The sequence below is a fragment of the Lepidochelys kempii genome, chromosome 10 (genome assembly GCF_965140265.1).
Source record: "Lepidochelys kempii isolate rLepKem1 chromosome 10, rLepKem1.hap2, whole genome shotgun sequence".
In the NCBI taxonomy this organism is placed as follows: Eukaryota; Metazoa; Chordata; order Testudines; family Cheloniidae; genus Lepidochelys; species Lepidochelys kempii.
In genome coordinates this window covers 22,635,931-22,654,718 of record NC_133265.1, presented here as the reverse complement: position 1 = coordinate 22,654,718, position 18,788 = coordinate 22,635,931, and the positions used below count along the sequence as shown (strand labels likewise).

General features: G+C 38.1%; 1 protein-coding gene across 4 annotated transcripts in view; it reads left to right on the top strand.

Moving 5' to 3' along the window:
- Window positions 1–18,788, top strand: part of PARN (poly(A)-specific ribonuclease) — a 161,578-nt gene that overhangs the window by 21,496 nt on the left and 121,294 nt on the right. For 3 of the 4 annotated variants that reach the window (XM_073362401.1, XM_073362402.1, XM_073362404.1), the window contains exons 14-18: window positions 2,071–2,114; window positions 2,643–2,685; window positions 6,322–6,397; window positions 9,171–9,281; window positions 9,371–9,440. In XM_073362401.1, the coding sequence (XP_073218502.1) occupies window positions 2,071–2,114; window positions 2,643–2,685; window positions 6,322–6,397; window positions 9,171–9,281; window positions 9,371–9,440 (344 nt within the window). The remainder of the gene's footprint in view (window positions 1–2,070; window positions 2,115–2,642; window positions 2,686–6,321; window positions 6,398–9,170; window positions 9,282–9,370; window positions 9,441–18,788) is intronic. The other variant, XM_073362403.1, reaches the window with a different exon arrangement.

Here is an 18,788-nt window from a genome sequence, read left to right as displayed (position 1 = left end):
ACTAGCCAGCCAGCCAACAAAGACTCACCCTGGCTTCTACCAGTTTAATTACTCCTTGCAGGGTGACTCCAACAGCCTTTCTGGTTCTGAGCCTCCCCAAATTTGTCTAACCTGAGTTCTAAAGCATGAGACACTGGGACTCTTCCCTTCTGATTCGTCACCCCCAAAAGTGTGGAAACAGCCCTCAGTCATCAGCACACTTTAGCAGAGACACTCATAGAATACCAGGGTTGGAAGGGACTTGAGGAGGTCATCTAGTCCAACCCCCTGCTCAAAGCAGGACTAATCCCCAATTTTTGCCCCAGATCCCTAAATGGCCCCCTCAAGGATTGAACTCATAACCCTGGCCAATGCTCAAACCACTGAGATATCCCTCTCCCCTCCACACAGTTGGCACACCAGAGACCTGCTTGGGATAAAAATAAACAACATTTATTTAATAATCTCAGATTCAAAGATGAAATAGTAAGGAAAAAGCAAACAAGTTACAGAATATAAACATAAAGATGCAACTTCGTGCTTTACATTTCTATATTAAATAAATTCCTTTTTCTAATACAAACTTACCTATTGCCTTTGAACAGTTTCCCAGCTTGCCCCCTAGCCTTAGGTGATGAGATCCAGTGTTCTCAGGCAGCGCCCTCCACCCCTGCCCCTTCTGCTGTTGAAATTATCCCTCAGTTCAATGCTTTTCACTTCAAACCCCACCTTCCCTTTTAATACGGCTTACAGTTTTTTCTCCCCTGACTATGGAAATTCATTGTTTCTCAGAGCAGGGAAAATTCCCTTGTGTCTTCCCATTAACTGTAATGGTTCATTATTTGTCTTTTCCTAGGTTGTACCATGGATGGTTACTTGTCTGCTATGAGGTGTATTTGAAATTGTAGTAGATATCATGAGCATAGTATTCTATATACACATTTACGTAATCGGTCTGTATACATATTTCAAACCATCAAGTTCAGAACATTACAGGCTTTCATAAAAGACCTTACTCAACATATTTTTGTACACCGTAACATTGTATACAACCTATGGATTCAGTTGCTTACTCTGTGGGGTTCAGACCCACTGTTCTCTCCTTGGAGTGTTTGAGCCCTGATTGTCACAACCTCTTTGTGAATTTGATGGAGCTGTCTATTGGTGTCAGGGCTCTGAGCCATACCGGCATAGTATGAAGGCAACCCATGGCTTATTGGTCTGGGTGATCCCAAGAACATCAGTGACTTCTCCCCTCCTGCCCCCTCATAAGGGTTTTAGCTGGGTTACTTTCCCCCTCCTCATTGGGCATAGAGTGGGGTTCTGGTATAAATCTCTGCTGCAGAGAGTGGACTCTTTGCCTCTACTATCAGATTCACCGCCATTTCTGCGTGAATACAGAGGATTGGTTTTCTCAACCTTCCCAGGTGACCATCTGTTCATATGCTTCATTGGCTCAAAGAGTTAATGTTTAAGAGAATGAGCTGACATACACAAACCCATCCTAAGGAAGGGCCAATGACTTAACAAGCATTTCACTAGTAAAATATCTCCTGAAAATGAACATTCAATTAATTCTCTACTATAAAATATATAAGAAATACTTACTAAATTCTTCAGTTTTCTGTAGTTGATTAGCTCTAATATCAGACAGAACATGGAGGCTGCCATCGTTAGTATGATAAATTGGGATGGGAAAAGCACTTGCTTCTAATGGAAAGTGGGGTTTGGGTTATACCAGACTTCTTCAGGTTAAAAGTTTCTGCTTATCTTCTGTAGCAGCCTTTTCAGTTATCTTTGCATAGCAAAATATTGGAGATGGGTGGCAGAAGGTTTAGATGAAAAAACAGTGATAAGTTGAAAGGTTATAATCCTATAAAAACTGAGTGTCAGCAGGCATTCAAAGAGTGTAATCAAGTACACTTCGATTTGAAATAGAAAAAAGTACAGCCGTTGGATCTTACTTTAGAAATCTTAGTGGATAAAAGGGTTGGAATCTCTTGATCAATATTTATTTCAGGGTAGTAGAATATCTTATGAGTTTTATACTTTTCGGGTTTGACAGTAACAAAACTTTGTTTTGAATTTTAGGACCTAAGCGAGTTTAAGGAGTTAGCGGCATGTGTCTTTCCCAGGTAGGCTCATCTTCAAATTACAAATGAGCAGTTTTTCACTGATATCAACTGTCAGTAAAGTGTATCCAGCTATCTTCTTGCTTAAATTAAGCATAAAATTATGCTTGTGACTCATATCACAATATGTAGTGATTTAGGAACAATTTAGTTTAAAAATAATCTTAATGTCTGCATTTTAATTCATATTTATGACATCGCTGATTGCATCGCCCTTGTCAGAATACTTCTTAGCCAAAGAGAAGCCTTTACAAGTTGTCTTCTCTTTGTATGAAAATTGTTGCGAACCCTGATTGAATCGGGACCAGTGTTCATTTGCTATTAATGTTACTAGCTTCACCTTTTTAGTCTGTTGACTTTTTCTAGTGGACATAGCTCAGTTCTAATGCTCCCTAAAGATCTGTGTTAATAACTTTCAGCATCTTAATGTTGTTGTTTACCCCTGAATAAAACAAAATATCCTTGAATGTTTGGCAAAATTTTTTATAAAAACAAAACAATTCATTCTTACCTCTTAAATTTCATTTTTAGACTATTGGATACTAAACTGATGGCAAGTACGCAACCTTTTAAGGTAACTTACAAATGTAAATAACTATAGTCTAATCTTTTTTGTGAGTTTTAAATGAGTACTGAAATATAAGTAATATTTTGATAGAGGACAACGGACAGTAGAATGTTTCATTTATAAATACTATCTCTGTTGTAGCAGGATGACTTCATACTGTTGTAAAAAACTTTTTCATCTAACCCTTCTAAAACTACAGTAAATGAGCTTTAAAATAACAAATTATGATACTTTTTAAATTCCATTCTTCCATGGTAAAAACTCTACTAAATGCCTGGTCTTGAGCAGTTAGCTTTAGGTTCTGGACAAATGTAAAGTTCTTAATTAACTCTGCCAAAACTAATCTTCTAGGATTTCTGCTGTGAGTTAATACAAGAAAATGTCTTATGAACTCTCCATCATGATTTTCCTTGAACTCTGGGGGCCCCATTCCTGCAGTCCTTACTTGGGTAACTATCCTCTCAATCAACAGGACTTTTGCCTGAGCAGGACTCTGGGTTTTTGAGTCCGAGGTGCATCATTTTTGTGTTTAGACTAATTTGACTGTTCAAATATCGTTTTAAAAATCTCTCGTTAAAATTTCAGTTGAACTGAGTATTCAGTAAAGTTCAATTTAATGCTGTGTTGTACCACAGTTGCTGGATTTTATATCCATGGTAATACTAAACTATTGATTTGAATGTAGGATTTCATCATGGCCGCATTCTATCTGTATAGTAAAATACAATTTTTTAGGTATAGCTGTAAGAATTGATTTCCGTGTTGTATATACACAAAATAGGCGAACTAACCCTTCTTGTGTGTGTATACGCACACTAGGATAACAATTCAATATGTTGCATAAATGGAACAATATTTGTAGGACCAATATCTTAAAGGTAGCCTTAAATTTCTAGGCACACATTAGCTTGCAGTATATGTGGTCTATTCAAGAACAATATGGGGCACGAAAGGAAAAAGCTATTTAATTCATAATTATGAATAAATACTTCTTTTTAAAGAAATATGGGCAGTTAGCTATATTTTTGTCCTGTTCTAAGTTGGCTGCAAATCTTAACTTCTGCATATGTTACGTATTGACTTGATGTCCTCTAAATTCGAAAAGCATATATATGCTTTTACTGTTTAAATTGTGGTCTTAATTAAAGAGACTAGTAGAATGGTTTTGCTTTGTGAATAACAGTTGTTGCATCCTGAATTGTCTTTCTTCTTGTGGACCTATTCTTCAGGGGTGAAAGTAACTTAAATAAGTTACCAGTATGCAGGGCGGCCAGGGTCCTGGGCAAGGTTGGCTCTGGGTCCCCAGAAGGGGCGGAGGCTCGGGCAGAGGGGGCGAGGCTGGAGCCAAAATCCCCCAGCCAGCCTTTCCACACTGCCCAGCTGGCGCCACCCTGGGCTCCGGCAGTGATTTAAAGGGCTCTGGGCTTCGGCTGCTGACATGGTAGAAGCAGCGGCAGCTGAGAGCCCTGGGCCCTTTAAATGGCCGCTGGAGCCCTTTTAAATTGCCAGGCCCTGGAATAGCAGCCCCTTTTGCTTACCCCATCAGCGGCCCTACCGGTACGGTCGGCAGTTTCTTGCCAGTCTGCTCTTCTCACATTCATGCCAGCAAATATTAGGTCCTTCAAGTTGCTTGCTTATCTGGATACTAAAGCCCTAGAGTTTTGCAAACACTCCATCTTTAGCTTTTAGAAGTTTCCAACTGGAAGGAAATGTCACTTGCATGTACTTACGTTCTTCTGCGGCACATATATACTCCTTGCATACTGGGAGCAGTCTGCGTGAACGCTTCCTAAAGATGGCATACCAATTAGAGAAATGAATGGCCAGGCTAGTGATCATTCTGCAAAACTTTCCTGTGTCCCAGGACTGGGTGAATTCTAAAGCCGAAAGGTGACCTGGTGAAGCCAGGGCCTCTAGCGGAGCACACCTTGCAATAATAACTTCTGCAGCTTTTTTTCGGGACAGGGGCAAGGTCTTAATGAGTAAAAAAATAACTAAATTATGTCTCAAGTATTTCAGCCTTGTGTTGAGTAGTCCTGTTTGAATACAAATAAATCTGGAGGCTTTTGTGACTTGAAAACTAATATTTTGATAATACATGTTGGCTTTTCTGTTTAGCTCAGATACTGCAGTGATATTTGCTTTGGAATTTTTACAGTACTTATAATTTGGGGGGGTGGGATAGAAACAATGTTATCATTTGTGTACATGCCTTGTGCATCTAATTGGAGGTTTTGGATGCCAGTGCAACAAATATTCTGAGCTTGATCACCGGGTTGAAAATTATTTGGCAGGTTCTTAATATAGTTTTTAAAGACAGTAGTACTTGTTTATCTTTTTTCTCTGTTCTGGTGGCTAAAACTTTTTTTTTTCTCAGAATAGCTGTCTGAGGAAGTGCTAGTGCAGGGATCGGTAACCTTTGGCACGTGGCCTGTCAGGGAAATCTGCTGGCGGGCCGGGCCGTTTTGTTTACCTGCAGCGTCCGCAGGTTCGGCTGATCGCAGCTCCCGCTGGCCACGGTTCGCAGCTCCCATTGGCCTGGGACGGCGAATCACAGCCACTGGGAGCTATGATCAGCCGAACCTGCGGACGCTGCAGGTAAACAAACCGTCCCAGCCCACCAGGGGCTTTTTCCCTGATCCCAGTGCTAGTTGCAAGCTTTCCCTCCCTATTCTACCCATGTAGCTTTACACTGGATGGATGGCCGCTGTGAGTGAGGGTATTCCAGTCTGTGTCCGTTTTGGTTCTTGGCTTCTGTCTTGAAATGTAAGAGTTAACTCAAACCACAAAATTATTAAGTATATTGTAGATAACCTCTGGAGAACTTTTAGTTCTCCCTACTCAGCTGCGCTATCGCCTTGAGTAAGTTGCTGCCTGTTTCTTTCTTTGTGCAATAGCAAGACTAATGGAGTTATAAATACAAAGTGTTTAGTGACCCAAATAATGAATTAGACTAGATTGTCTTTTTATTTCAGATTTAAGAATCTTTGTGTAACGTGTCAGTGACTACTCTTGTTACATTGAATAAAGCTAGTCAACTAAGCTAATGTATAAGATTTGCCTAACTCTAATAAATCAGACACCATATAACTGTGTAAGTAAACTGTCAGTCTATTTCTGTTGCTTGGATACCCCATTAAGCAGCGGTACATCTTGTTGTATATTCTTTACTAGGTGTGTCTGGTTAAAAAAAAATCTCACCGGCTCAAGTACCAATGTTTTTGGTCAGTTACATCCTTTCTGGGTAAAATGTGCTCAGTTCTAATTCCGTAACCTGCTGTAAACCTTGGTTTTTGAGTTGCTGTTTGTGCTCTTTTTTCAGCAGGAGGCCAGATTTTAGATAAGGATTGTGCCTCAGTATTGATTTTGCTGTTTTGTTCTAGGGTTCCCAGAGCCTAAAATGCTTTTGATAGAAATAGTGTAATTGTAACAATTACTTGCATGTAACATTAAACTTGAGTCGGAACACACTGTTCATTCCAGGACTTTAGAATTTGGAACTGGATTGTGTATAGCTCTGTAGAGAACACAGACTGGCAGTATTAAATCCCAAATGTTACCTCTAATCCATACAATCTCAATATATGGGAAAATGCATTTGGCATTGATGTTCTCACATACTGTGCCTTCTTATGTTTTTAGGAAATTATTAACAACACATCCCTTGCAGAACTGGAAAAGCGTTTAAAAGAGATTCCATTCAACCCTCCTGAAGTTGGTAAGGATGCATAAAAGCATTTGCCCCATGCTCCTAAATTATGTGCTAGGTTTCGTCTTTCGCAGAAAAAATTGATATGCTAATTGCTTGGTTTGGGATGTGAAATGGTCTATTTCTAAATTAAATGGTGTTTAAACTCCATTTAGTATTGGCAGTGGGTTACATATATGCTATACTATTTGTGATCATTATTCTTAGTGGTTTTAGGCATTATACTTCAGCTTTATTTTGAGTGAAGTAGAATAGTAATTCTTGAATGAACAGCTGTTCTGTCACTGTAGTGGTGGCGTTTGTTCTGTAGCTTAGGTTTTGGTGAATAATTTCTGCTAGTCTCAAATTAAGCCCAGGTGTAAGTACTTTACTCTAAAAGCTCTTATTTAATTAATTACCAGTAGTACTTAGTTGGACTCTTTGAAAGAATACAGTAGTAACTAGATCCCATACTAATGGTTAGAATGTAATTAAGTACTGTGGAGCTGTATCACTTTTTAAGGCGGTGGCATGAAAGAAGGGATGTTAAATGATCGGAAGGGATAGACTGTTTTTAACATTCTGGAATGGAGTTCATGAACTGCTGATATAAAAAGGGAAAAACCATTGGGCGGCGTAACATGTTGAAAGGCAGGTGGAGAGGGTCTCTTGTCTTAAGCAATATAGATGTTTGAATTACTCCGTTTAGCATTCTAAATATGCAGAGCAAATGCACATAGTTTATTAAACTTGGGTGGCTTCAAGAAAGGAAATAGTAATCCAGAGGCTTTCTGACTTTTTCTTCTGTAATAATTCTAATAGCCAACCAGCAGGAGGTGTTGGTGCACACAGCATAGTTTCCTGCTTCCACATATGTACTTTTCACAATGTATTCACTGTAGCCCAGTAGTTCTCAAACTTTTTTGTACTGGTGACCCCTTTAACATAGGAAGCCTATGAGTGTAACCCACCCCCCCATGTATAAATTAAAAACACTGTTTTATATATTTAGCACCATTATAAATGTTGGAGGCAAAGCGGGGTTTAGGGTGGAGACTGACAGCTCATGACCCCCCATGTAATTCCCTCGTGACCCGCTGAGGGGTCCCAACCCCCAGTTTGAGAACTACTGCTGTAACCTCTTCCAACTTGGGGATGGGACAACTTGGCCTCTCCCTGGTGAGCTCTTTTAGTTGATGTAGTACCAAATGATTTTATGAAATCATATTAATTTTGCTACTAGTTGGGTTCTGCATCAAAATTTGGTGGATATGTTAACATTAATCACTTGTATGAATGACTACTGTAAAGTTTGATATTGCGATAGACGTGGGTCAGAACTTTCAAGGCAAAGACGGTTTAAAGTTATTGAAATACTTCTGTCGATTGTTAGATTTGTGGAGAAATGTGTGGGTATGCATTGTGGCGTTAAAAGGATAACCTGTTTGAGCTGAGTTTAAATCAAGTTACCTGAACCTATTGGTTAGGTAGTATTAACATTTTTTCTTAAAAATATATTCTGTTTTTGACTGAAACATTGGCATGCTTATGGTGCTATATAACTTCTTTGTAGGTTTTTAAACTTAAATATGCTAAGAATTTTGAGTCATGGTTAGGTGCTGGAAAAATACTAGATAAGGTAGTTAGCTTATTTTGTTACATATAGGCTTCCTTAACATATGGCTAAAATACTATATTATGACACCTATTTATGTCCCTATTGTAAATATTGGGGTGTACTTCATAGCTATATTCATTCATCATTTTTGCTGCGGAAAAGACTCCTTAATTGTAATAAAGTGGATATAACTAGGCTTGACTTCCATTTCCACTGTGTGTACTTAAGTTTGATTGGTTTAAGCACTGTTTCTCTCCTTCTAGTCCCGTTTCCCCCCCAAAAAAATTGCTTGAACTGTTCAGATGTCTCTCTACAGACTGGGAAATTAAGTATGAAAGGCTATACAATGCTAATGTTGGGGGCTTGTGGAGTGGAAGTTAATTGACTGTCGATGGGACTTAGGCTTTCTAAGTATTTTAGGGGTAAACTTTTAAAGTATTTAGGTGCTTAAAAATGCAGTTAGGTATTTAGTGGGATTTTCAGAATGCCACAAGGTACTTATTTGCATATATAGGCATTTAAGAATCTTTAAAAAATGTGGCCCTAAGTCACCTTTGGAAATGGGATTTAGATGCTGAAGTCACTTAAGCACTGTTGAAAAATATTAGTCTGTTTGCTACCACTGGAGTAACAATTACATGCTGTATGTCATGTGTTGCAGAAGAGTCAGAAGAAATAAGATGATGACTAATCCTGTTCCCATTGTTTCAATAAAAAGAAAAGGAGTACTTGTGGCACCTTAGAGACTAACCAATTTATTTGAGCATAAGCTTTGGTGAGCTACAGCTCACTTCATCGGATGCTTATGCTCAAATAAATTGGTTAGTCTCTAAGGTACCACAAGTACTCCTTTTCTTTTTGCGAATACAGACTAACACGGCTGTTACTCTGAAACCTGTCATTGTTTCAATGGAAGTTTGGCTGCTAAAGTGGCAGTATGATCCAGAATATCTCTGGATGAGAAGGGCTATGAGAGTCTAGTGGTACAATTTTTGACTCAGTGGGAATAGGAATGGTTCCTAGAAGCCTTCTTCTGTCAGTGAAGCTTTAAATTGCTTGTAATTTGTAAAAGTTACTAGAATTATCCATAGTGCATTATGCCCTTGCAGCAAATGTGAGTTTCTGGTTAAATATAACTTCCACTTACATGATACCCTTAGGTAAACATGACTTTTCCTTCTTCAGAAAGTGCAGAAGGGTTTCCAAGTTATGACACAGCTTCTGAACAACTTCATGAAGCAGGCTATGATGCTTACATAACAGGACTGTGTTTCATCTCCATGGCTAACTACCTAGGTACTATATATTTTTTTTCCCCAAAAAACTATTCCTCTACTCTCTGTTTCAATGCATATGTTATGCTGAATTTCTTCTTTGTTTATTAGGTTCATTTCTCAGTCCTCCGAAAAATCATGTATCTGCTAGATCAAAACTCATTGAACCCTTTTTTAACAAGTAAGTAAATCACTGTACATTACAAAACCTGCTATAATCTGAAGGTGGAGCTGAAAACTCTACCGTCAGTTTAAACTAATCACTTGTATTTTACTATTTTACATTTAAAATTCCCTAGTGGCCTATCTTATTCGTATTAAGAATTTAATGAAGTGTTGGTATTGGGAGGTAAAAACTCCCATATATTCATTAAGTATTGCTTCTGAGCAGGGAGATGCCTGCCAACTTGCTTAAGAGAGCATGGAAGGGATTATGTTAAAATTGTGGCTCTAGCTTCATTGTTCTTCTTGGTATTGAGATCTATACTTTTGTCAGTTAGCAAATGTTTGCATAGTTCTAAGGAATAATCAAAGTGAGAAAAATAACTCTGATTTAAATGTTTCTATAGTTCGTAAGGCAAGGATAGGTTTTGGAGATTTAGTGTGAGCAATAAAGCTTGTTGCTGCACTGATTTAAAAAAAAAAAAAAAAAGAGAGATAGATGTAGCCTAGAAGAATGTCCAAAGGATCCAGAGTGGTATTTTTGATACAGCTTTTGCTTTACCTGGACCAAAATCTAATATCTGTGACATATTTAAAATATCAGGCAATAAACTTTTAAAGAAATTACATTGATTTTTCAGAATAAATTCATGGGATCTTAAATTCACAGCATCTTTTATTGCTGGATTAGATATTCATGAAGATCTTAAAGATTTAATTGAGAATTTTAGAAATCTAAAGTTTTTTTTTGTGCATGTTTCTGATGCTCTGCTTATTCGTAGTCTTTCCTTGTCATGCTTCTGGTGGTAGAATAATCTTACATGATGGCATGTGAACACAGTAAGGTTATGATGGGGAATCTCTTGACAGAGGTTTAGTGACAGTTGTAAACTGAAGACTACCACATTTTGGAAAGAAATAGCCAAATCTGCAAACTGTCACCTTATTGGAGATGATACTGAAGGCATGTTGTGCTAGAGTCACAAAGAAACTTAGGGGCATCACCACTCCTGATTTTTTGGCACTTACAAAATCACTGAGATTCACAAAGCTTGAGTTAGGCATTGAGGTGCCCTATACAGTGAGGAGACGGGGGAGAACCTCCTGAGAGTGGGTTTCACAAAAGGCAGCATGCTGGCGGCTCCTTGCCTAGCTAGCCAATGGGAGATGCTAGATGAGGTTTGCATCCTACATCCTAGAGACTAACAATTTATTTGGGCATAAGCTTTTGTGGGCTAGAACCCACTTCATCAAATTAGGCCTGAATAAAGTCTGGGAATGGTTGGGTCATTACAAAACCTAAACCTAATTTCCCCCCTACTAATTTCCCCCCTACTGTTACTCACACCTTTTTGTCAACTGTTTGAAGTGGGCCACTCTCATTACCACTACAAAAGTTATTTTTCCTCCCTTGGTATTCTGCTATTAATTGAACTGTCTCGTTAGACTGACCTCACACTTGGTAAGGCAACTCCCATCTTTTCATGTATTTATACTTGCTCCTGTATTTTCCTCTCCATGCATCTGATGAAGTGGGTTCTAGCCCATGAAAGCTTATGTCCAAATGAATTTGTTAGTCTCTAAGGTGCCACAAGGACTCCGTGTTTTTGCTGATACAGACTAACACAGCTACCACTCTGAATCCTACACCCTGTACCTCTGAGATAGGCATGCCTAAATTCGGGCCACAGGGAGGTGCTTTCCTATATTGGGATTCTCAGCTGCACATCCTTGCTTGACATTAGGCACCTATGCCTTTCTATCAAGAAACTGAAAGGGAGGGGAAGGAGGAGGACTCCCTCAAACTTTTAGTCCAGTGCTTAGGATACTCACTGGGGATATGGGAGACCTCTGGTTCATGCCCCTCCCACCACCTGAGGGGAAGAAGGGATTTGAACAGGGATATGCCACTTTTCGTGTAAGTAAATAATCACTGGGCAATAGGATATTGTGATGTGTGGGGCTCCCTTTGCAGGTGTTGCACTGTGAATAAATAATGAAAGTGTCATTGGGAGTAAGAATAAGTCATTCAGTGGCCTGGTGGTTAGAGCACTCATCTGGGAGGTAGGAGACCTGCTCCAATGACTTTACTTGTCCACAATAGAACAGCTTCATCAGGAAGGACAGAAGGAGCCCCACACCAGAATATCCTACAGCTGAACGGTTAGGATGCTCACCAGAGAGGTGGCATATCCCTTTTGAAATCTCTTCTCCCCCTCAGTTAGAGGGTTGAGGGGGTTGGCAGGGCTTGAATCAGGGCTCTCCCACATCCAAGGTGAGTACCTGAACCACTGGGCTAAACGTTATCCCATCCCAGCCGTTTTGTGTAAGCTTGCCTATCGGGTTCTGATCTGCTAGGCGAGGTTTGCATGCTTACCAGATCAGCCCCGTAGGCAAATTAGGAGGAACCCCTCTTTTCTCCTGACTTGTGAATGGCTCTGGAACTCATGCATCTGGATGCCTGGCATGGGGCTGCATTGTGTATGTTCAGAGGCAGAAACAGAGACACCTAGAACTTTTACAGAAAAAAATTTGGGTGCTTGCAGAGTTTAGGTGCCTGCAGGATTTGGCAACAGCTGAGTGATGGTTTTGTGAATCCCAGTAGTTGCCCGAAGTGGCAGTTGCTTAAGTCCTTTTGTGACGCTAGCCCATTTAAGTAGACTTTTGAAATTCACCTTATCAGTTCTCTACCATTTCAAAAGGGCCATTTTATCTGATCATTTTGTAAGTTCTTCCATTATCTATGATATACTAGTGACAGAAAAGTGCAGATTAGTGATCAACTAGAATTCAACACCACTCTTATTGCATACGTTCAGTTGAGTAAATGAGACCTGGCTGCAGCATTGATCAGTCTAGTCTCACTTAATCCTGTGATACATCTCACTCTAAAGTTATATTTTGGGAAGTTATTCAATACATGACATGAACACGTTCATTCACTGACTCCCAGTAGCTGTAGATTAAAATACATTTTTTTACCGAAAGTCCAAGAGTATCATTATATCTTTATAATATACTGAAACTGATTAAAAATGTATAGGTCTTGTTATACTTGGTGATCTCTGCAGCAAATATATATGGATTGAGAGAATTCCAAGTCAGTAATATATGAAATTTAAACACTTAAAACTAAAATATCCTTATCAAAGAGGTTTTGTAGAGTCTTCTAAAGAAACTACAAATCTAAAATTTCCAAAATACTGGGCTGCAAGCAACAATGCTGATGAATTTTTGTTAGATTGAGAACCAATATTAATAGTAAATTTATTTTTCTGTTTGTTGTGACATTTTCCAGATATTAAAGAATTTCAGTTTTTAGGAAATCTAGGATAGAGTATGTAAATATTGTGTATAGTTACTCTAGTAGTTAGAGTGGGATTGGAGGAGCTGGGTTATTGGCTCCACCACTAACTTGTCTCAGTTTCCTATCTGTAAAATAGGAATACTTTGTGAACCTATCACATAGGGATGTTGAAGCACTTTAACACACTCTTCCCAGTACTAAGAGTTATCACTTCTATAGCAGTTTTAATTCAAAGATCTTAAAGATGGCTTCCTCCAAATGCAAAAAGGACTATACTACATAAAGATGTATAGGAAGGACGTTATTTCTCCTTTTGACTTCCTGCATTAGCTATTGACTGTAAATGCTTAACAGGAAAAGTTTGAGTTCTAATAAAGTTAAAATAAACAAATTTTGAGTTAATGTAGTGAAAACATGTTTCTGTTTACACATGATTACATAAATCTAGTTAATTCAGCACTTACTTATTTCATAGGATAAGGTGACACTCTTACATGGCTATTTGTCTGTTTGCAGAAGTTTCAAACCGACAAAAGAGGTAATCTCAAATCGTGGATAAAGACACTGACTCTGTATTCCTAATCTCTGCAGATAAGTGAAAATACAGATGTAGCAGATCACATTTGTTGCACCACATTCCCATTGATATAACTTAGTTTTAAGTGCAATTGCAAATATTGATTATATTAACTAATGCTGTGTTTTGAAATGCCTCATTTAAAGAAATACTACTGCAACTATCTCAATTCTAAGATCAGTGCTTTTTTACAAAGAAGCAGATCTCTGATCTTGATAAATTCCTAGGGTATACATAATTTTTGGTGCCTGTCTATTCTTGCTGTCAGCCACAATTTGTTTTCCTAAACATGCTTTTAAAGTGAACTTATGGGAGGATAGCCTTAATATTAAATACCCATTGGTAGTATTCTAGCTAAACATTTTTCTCCAGCATTTTAGTAAACTAGCATCTGCGACAATTAGCGTAATGACGACAACAAGCTTAATTACTACTAAGGATAAACAAATGAATTGGATAACCCTTAGGTAGCTGGTGCTCAGACAACTTGTGTAAGAGTTTTCTTCAGTGTTTGCCATCTCAGAGAAGCTGCTTTTCTTTAACACTTGGTGTTCTGCACTTCTAATGGAAGCCTGAACATTTTTTGAGAACACTTCACTTTTATTGAGTTACCAATTTTGAACTCAATTACATATTATGATGGCTTACAAGCTTTGAAATTGGTTAAGAGCAGATGCAATTTAGCTTTGTTCAGTTACTCTTCAAATCTAGTAAATATGGTTGGTTCTTTTGTTGTGAAGGGCAAAAAATTATAGCAGCACTCCTGAGTGTTTTCTCCTTGTACATAATGTGAGGACATAAATGGCAAAGATAATCTACCAATCGAGGATGCAGCATACTCACTCACTGCAACACAAAGCAATATATACAACTCATACATAATGGTGGTGTCACAAATAAGTTACTGGTGGGAGGTTATGTTGCACATGCATATGGTGGCTTCAGTGGCTAAAGTAGGGGTCTCAAACTCAATTTACCTTAGGGCCAATGCCAGTCCTCAAATCCTCCTAGCGGGCCGATAATGTCACTGAAGATGGTGTTCAGAAAAGAAAACATTTATATTTTTTATTTCAAATTTCTTAGAAATAATAAAACTGTCATACAACTTTATACAATTCTTCTCCTGCCAGAGTTTTTAGTGTTTGCCAGACACCTGGCAACGCTTCAGTTCTGTCCGTTTGTTGATGTTTGGCCTCAGTGACTGAGCAGTTGAAACCTTCAGTATTGCAGCGCAGTGTGTATGAGATGGTTGTGCTCGGTATTTTGACTTGTTTATATTCATTGTGGGGAAGAAAGTGATGCTGCCTCCATTGCTGCCTTTGCCTGGCAACTAACGATGCTGCCTCCATGGTTGACTCTGCATGGCGACTAGTGATGGTATCTCTGTCCCTCTTCCTCAGCCAATGGGAGCTGCGAGGGGCGGTGCCTGCAGCAGACATTGCTGGCAGCATGTCTGCATGTGCCTCTCCTCTGCAGCCTGCAGTGGGGAGATTCTCGGGCCACAGATGGCCCCCAGGCCAGGACTTTGAGACCTCTGGTCTGGCATCTGCTGAAATTTTTCTACCTTTGTTGCAATTCCTGGCAATTCAGAACTGGTAAACAAGTCACTTTGTCAATAACTCCTCTTTTTGGGGAGTTTCCTAGTACTTAAATAGAGATAATGTACAATGTATGATCATAGAGAACTATTGTCAAGCTGATGTGCCAGTTACTGTTTAAATATGACTTTATGAATAAGCCAATTTTAAAGTTTACCACCACAGTATTCAGAGTAACAGCCGTGTTAGTCTGTATTCGCAAAAATTAAAGGAGTACTTGTGGCACCTTAGAGACTAACCAATTTATTTGAGCATAAGCTTTCATGAGCTACAGCTCACTTCATCGGATGCATCTTGAATATTAATATCTTGAATAAATGGCGCAATTTATTCTAGTCCACTTCTTAAAATCCATTAACTACCATTAAAAATTTGCTTATCTGGAAACTTATGTCATGTAAATATGTATAATATAGCATATAAACTGCTTGTGTTATACTTCTAATACTGTTGGCTGCAGAAAATATTGAAACTACTAGCAAGTTCAGTACAGCTGGGTGGTGGCTGAAATTCCAGCTTCTGATTTTAAAATGTTAGGACTGGCATTCTACAGCTTAAAATTCAAAACTAAAACTGTCAAAGGTCACGCTTCAATTGCAGCATAGACTGTTTCCTAAAGTATCAGCGAAGGAAGTTGGAAAACTCTATTTTATGGTGAGATTTATCATAAATGTTTAGTACTGTGTTTCTCCCTATAGGGTACATGCTCGGTCTTTCATGGTTATTAGGATCTCTGTGCTCTCCTAATTCATTCAACCAATACAAGTAAAAACATTAACATTTAATCACTATCCCAGCAACTGATGTAACCCTACTGATACTCTGACCATCATGACACTGAGCATGCAGTTTGCTCCTTAGGTGATTGGATCCCAGTGTGGAAATATGGGCTGCCTATGGAAAACACATCTATCTGTAATAAGTGTCCAAGCTCTTTATCGATGAAATATTTTAATTCAGTACTGTAAACTGAGGACTAGAGCGCAGAGGCATTTATTCCTTTGTTTACTTTTCCAATAACAGTGGTCAACTAGCTTATTTTAGAGTGAACTCAGTATTGCTTTATAGATTTGGTGCACAAAACATGTTAACTTTGAGAAGAAGAGAAAACTCTGGCTAGATCTGACTCTTACAAGCTAAACTGGTTTCTAAACCACCTAAATGATAAAACTGTCTAGTGGATTAATATATTGACTTGCAACTGATTTGGGTTTTTTGAATTACACTTTTTCCCTTTATATTTTTTCAATTTATTGCTAGTGAGTTGCTAATTCAAAATTACTTGGTCTCATCAGATTACATGATCTCTAGCAAGAACCTTAGATTGTCAGTTCAGATTTCCTAATCATTAGACAATAACTGGTACTGAGTTAAAGTTAATATTGAATGAATTCTAAATCCAAAAAAACTTCAGAAGCCACTTAATGTGGACAGTGTTCTTGTCTTGTAGTTATCACACATAATTCAAGCACCTAGAAGCAAGGAGTTAATCAAGAACATCAAATCTTACTGTCCACTTAATGTATTAATCATACCAAGTGTAGTGAAATGTGTGTCACATTATAACAGTCGTGACCCAAATGTTGTCTTTACCAGTAATGGCGAAGTATGAGCACAAAATTGTTTACAAATTTTATATATTAACGATATTCAAATACTTTAACTGTCATTCTTTGGAAAAATCATACTCCAGAATGAGGGTTTGGATGCAGATAGAGAAATCTATCATGTATGCATGCATGTAAACTGGCTGCATATCAACCTGGATAATTCTGAAATGAGTTAGCTAGTAAGTGGAAGCAAATAGAGGAATGTTGTTTATGAATATAGCTTCCAGTCTGTTGAGGCTGTGTGTTTGCCTTTCTCCACCATTGTTCACAGCCTTGGGGTCTTGTTGGAACCCTTGATGTGCCTGGTTTTTCAGTAGCATAAGTGGTTTCTGTGGCCATTCAGGAGGTTGTGGCTGTTTCTGACTGAGAAGCAGCTTTATCCTGGCCCCCACTGAAGCAGTTCAGATTGTTTGGGAGATGATTCTTTCCAATTTCTAAAGTTGAACTCTGTAGGGCTGATGGCCGTGCTTTCTGGGTTGAAGGAGCTGGCTTCAGTATCGGACTTGAATTCTGTCAGGGCACCTTGTAAGATTTGTATTTGGTTTAGTCTTATCAGAATTGTTTATGGTGTTCCTAATAAAATATTAGTGTTTGTGGAACAACTGCAGTGATTCTCTAGTGTGGTGTGGGAACTCTTGTCACTGGTTTCTTAACTTAGTAAACTAGCACCTAGCTGCTACACAAGAAGCACTTCATAAATCAATAACACACATTATTTCAATGCATACATAAATGCACTTTTCTCCAAACTATGGAGCTGTTAATTTACCAGACTAGATGATTGCAATGATCCTTTCTGGAGTTAAAAATCTGTAAATCTATTTAGGTGTATTTTATTTTTTAACAGTTGAGATGAAAAATGTTCCCTGTAAAGCAAAGTGGTGTGTGTTGGTGATGGGGGGGAGAGGGGCGCATTTTGGGTATAAATATTGCATATTAACTTATAAAAAGTAGTTATTTCATTCAGTCAGAAGCAGGAAGCTGAACAGAACTTCAAGGGATGTGCTGTTGAAATCTATGTAATGGTTGGTGGTTTTGATGTTAGAGAGATGGTTTTGAATGACTAAGCAAATCACTTCAGAGGAAAACCAAAATCGGGGCATGAGAACTGGCTTGAGACCTCTCAACCCCACACACTTGTCAACTACAAGAGGGCGATGTGGTCGTGACCTACAGGTTGAGCACTTCAGCTTTACAACATTATGATATCGGAAATCACTTCCCTAGTGGATTTATGATTTTCTTGTGTGGTAGCTGAATAAAGATAAGAAAACAGATACATTTTAGAACTTAAGTTAACACAAATCTGCAGTCAAGAATGGATCAATATGTTTTCATGTGGTAAAAATAAATCCAATGTTAAACTTGGAGCACCTGCTACTTTTTCACTACATGTTGTAGTGGTAAATGTAGTTCCTGCTTCTAGCTTCCGTACAGAAAATCTTACAATAAATACTTTGGGTTTGGACTTAAGTTCTAAATGCCAGTTTCGTTCTATTAAGTACCTTTACTTTCTGACTTCATAAATGCTATTCAACACAATATTAAGATAAACCTGTATGTGTGTCAGTAGTGACTACATGACAAGAGAGGGTGATGTCTGTAATACAAAGTAAGTCAAATAGCTAAGGATGACTGACTGACTTGCAAAAAAACAGTATTTTACTCATAAACAGGAATCCTAGAAATCCATTTGCCATGAAAAAATGCAGAATTTGCGTTTTTACAGAAAATCTTCAGTTTGTACGTTTTGTGAAAAAATAAAAACATATTAACTATTAACTAAATTTTACTGAAAGTACCAATGTCACTTATTCAATGCATGCAACCTCCCCCTTTTGTGGTTGATTTTTAAATGCACTTTAAATTTACATACTCCAGTAAACCTCTGGCATATAGAGGTTACTCAATGGCATAAAGGCTTGGTATATGTAAAAAAGAAATTGTAATTGTATTTTTTTCTTATGATTGATGACACTGTTAGGCTTTGAACTTGCTTAAAAATGGTAAATATATCAATAAGATATTATGTTCAACTGATATATATGTGTGTGTATTGCAGCTACAGAATGAAAGTTCAGCGTTTCATTTTAATCACGGAAAAACACTGATTTTCAGATTTTTATTGGAGAATTTTGTGGGTTTTTTATCACGGAAAGACTAGGATCCCTGCTTATAAGCTTATTTACTCAATTTCTTAAACTTAAATAAATGTAGAATTTAGAACAAGCAGTTGATCAATCTTTCCTAAATGCTATTTGTCTGCTTCAATTCA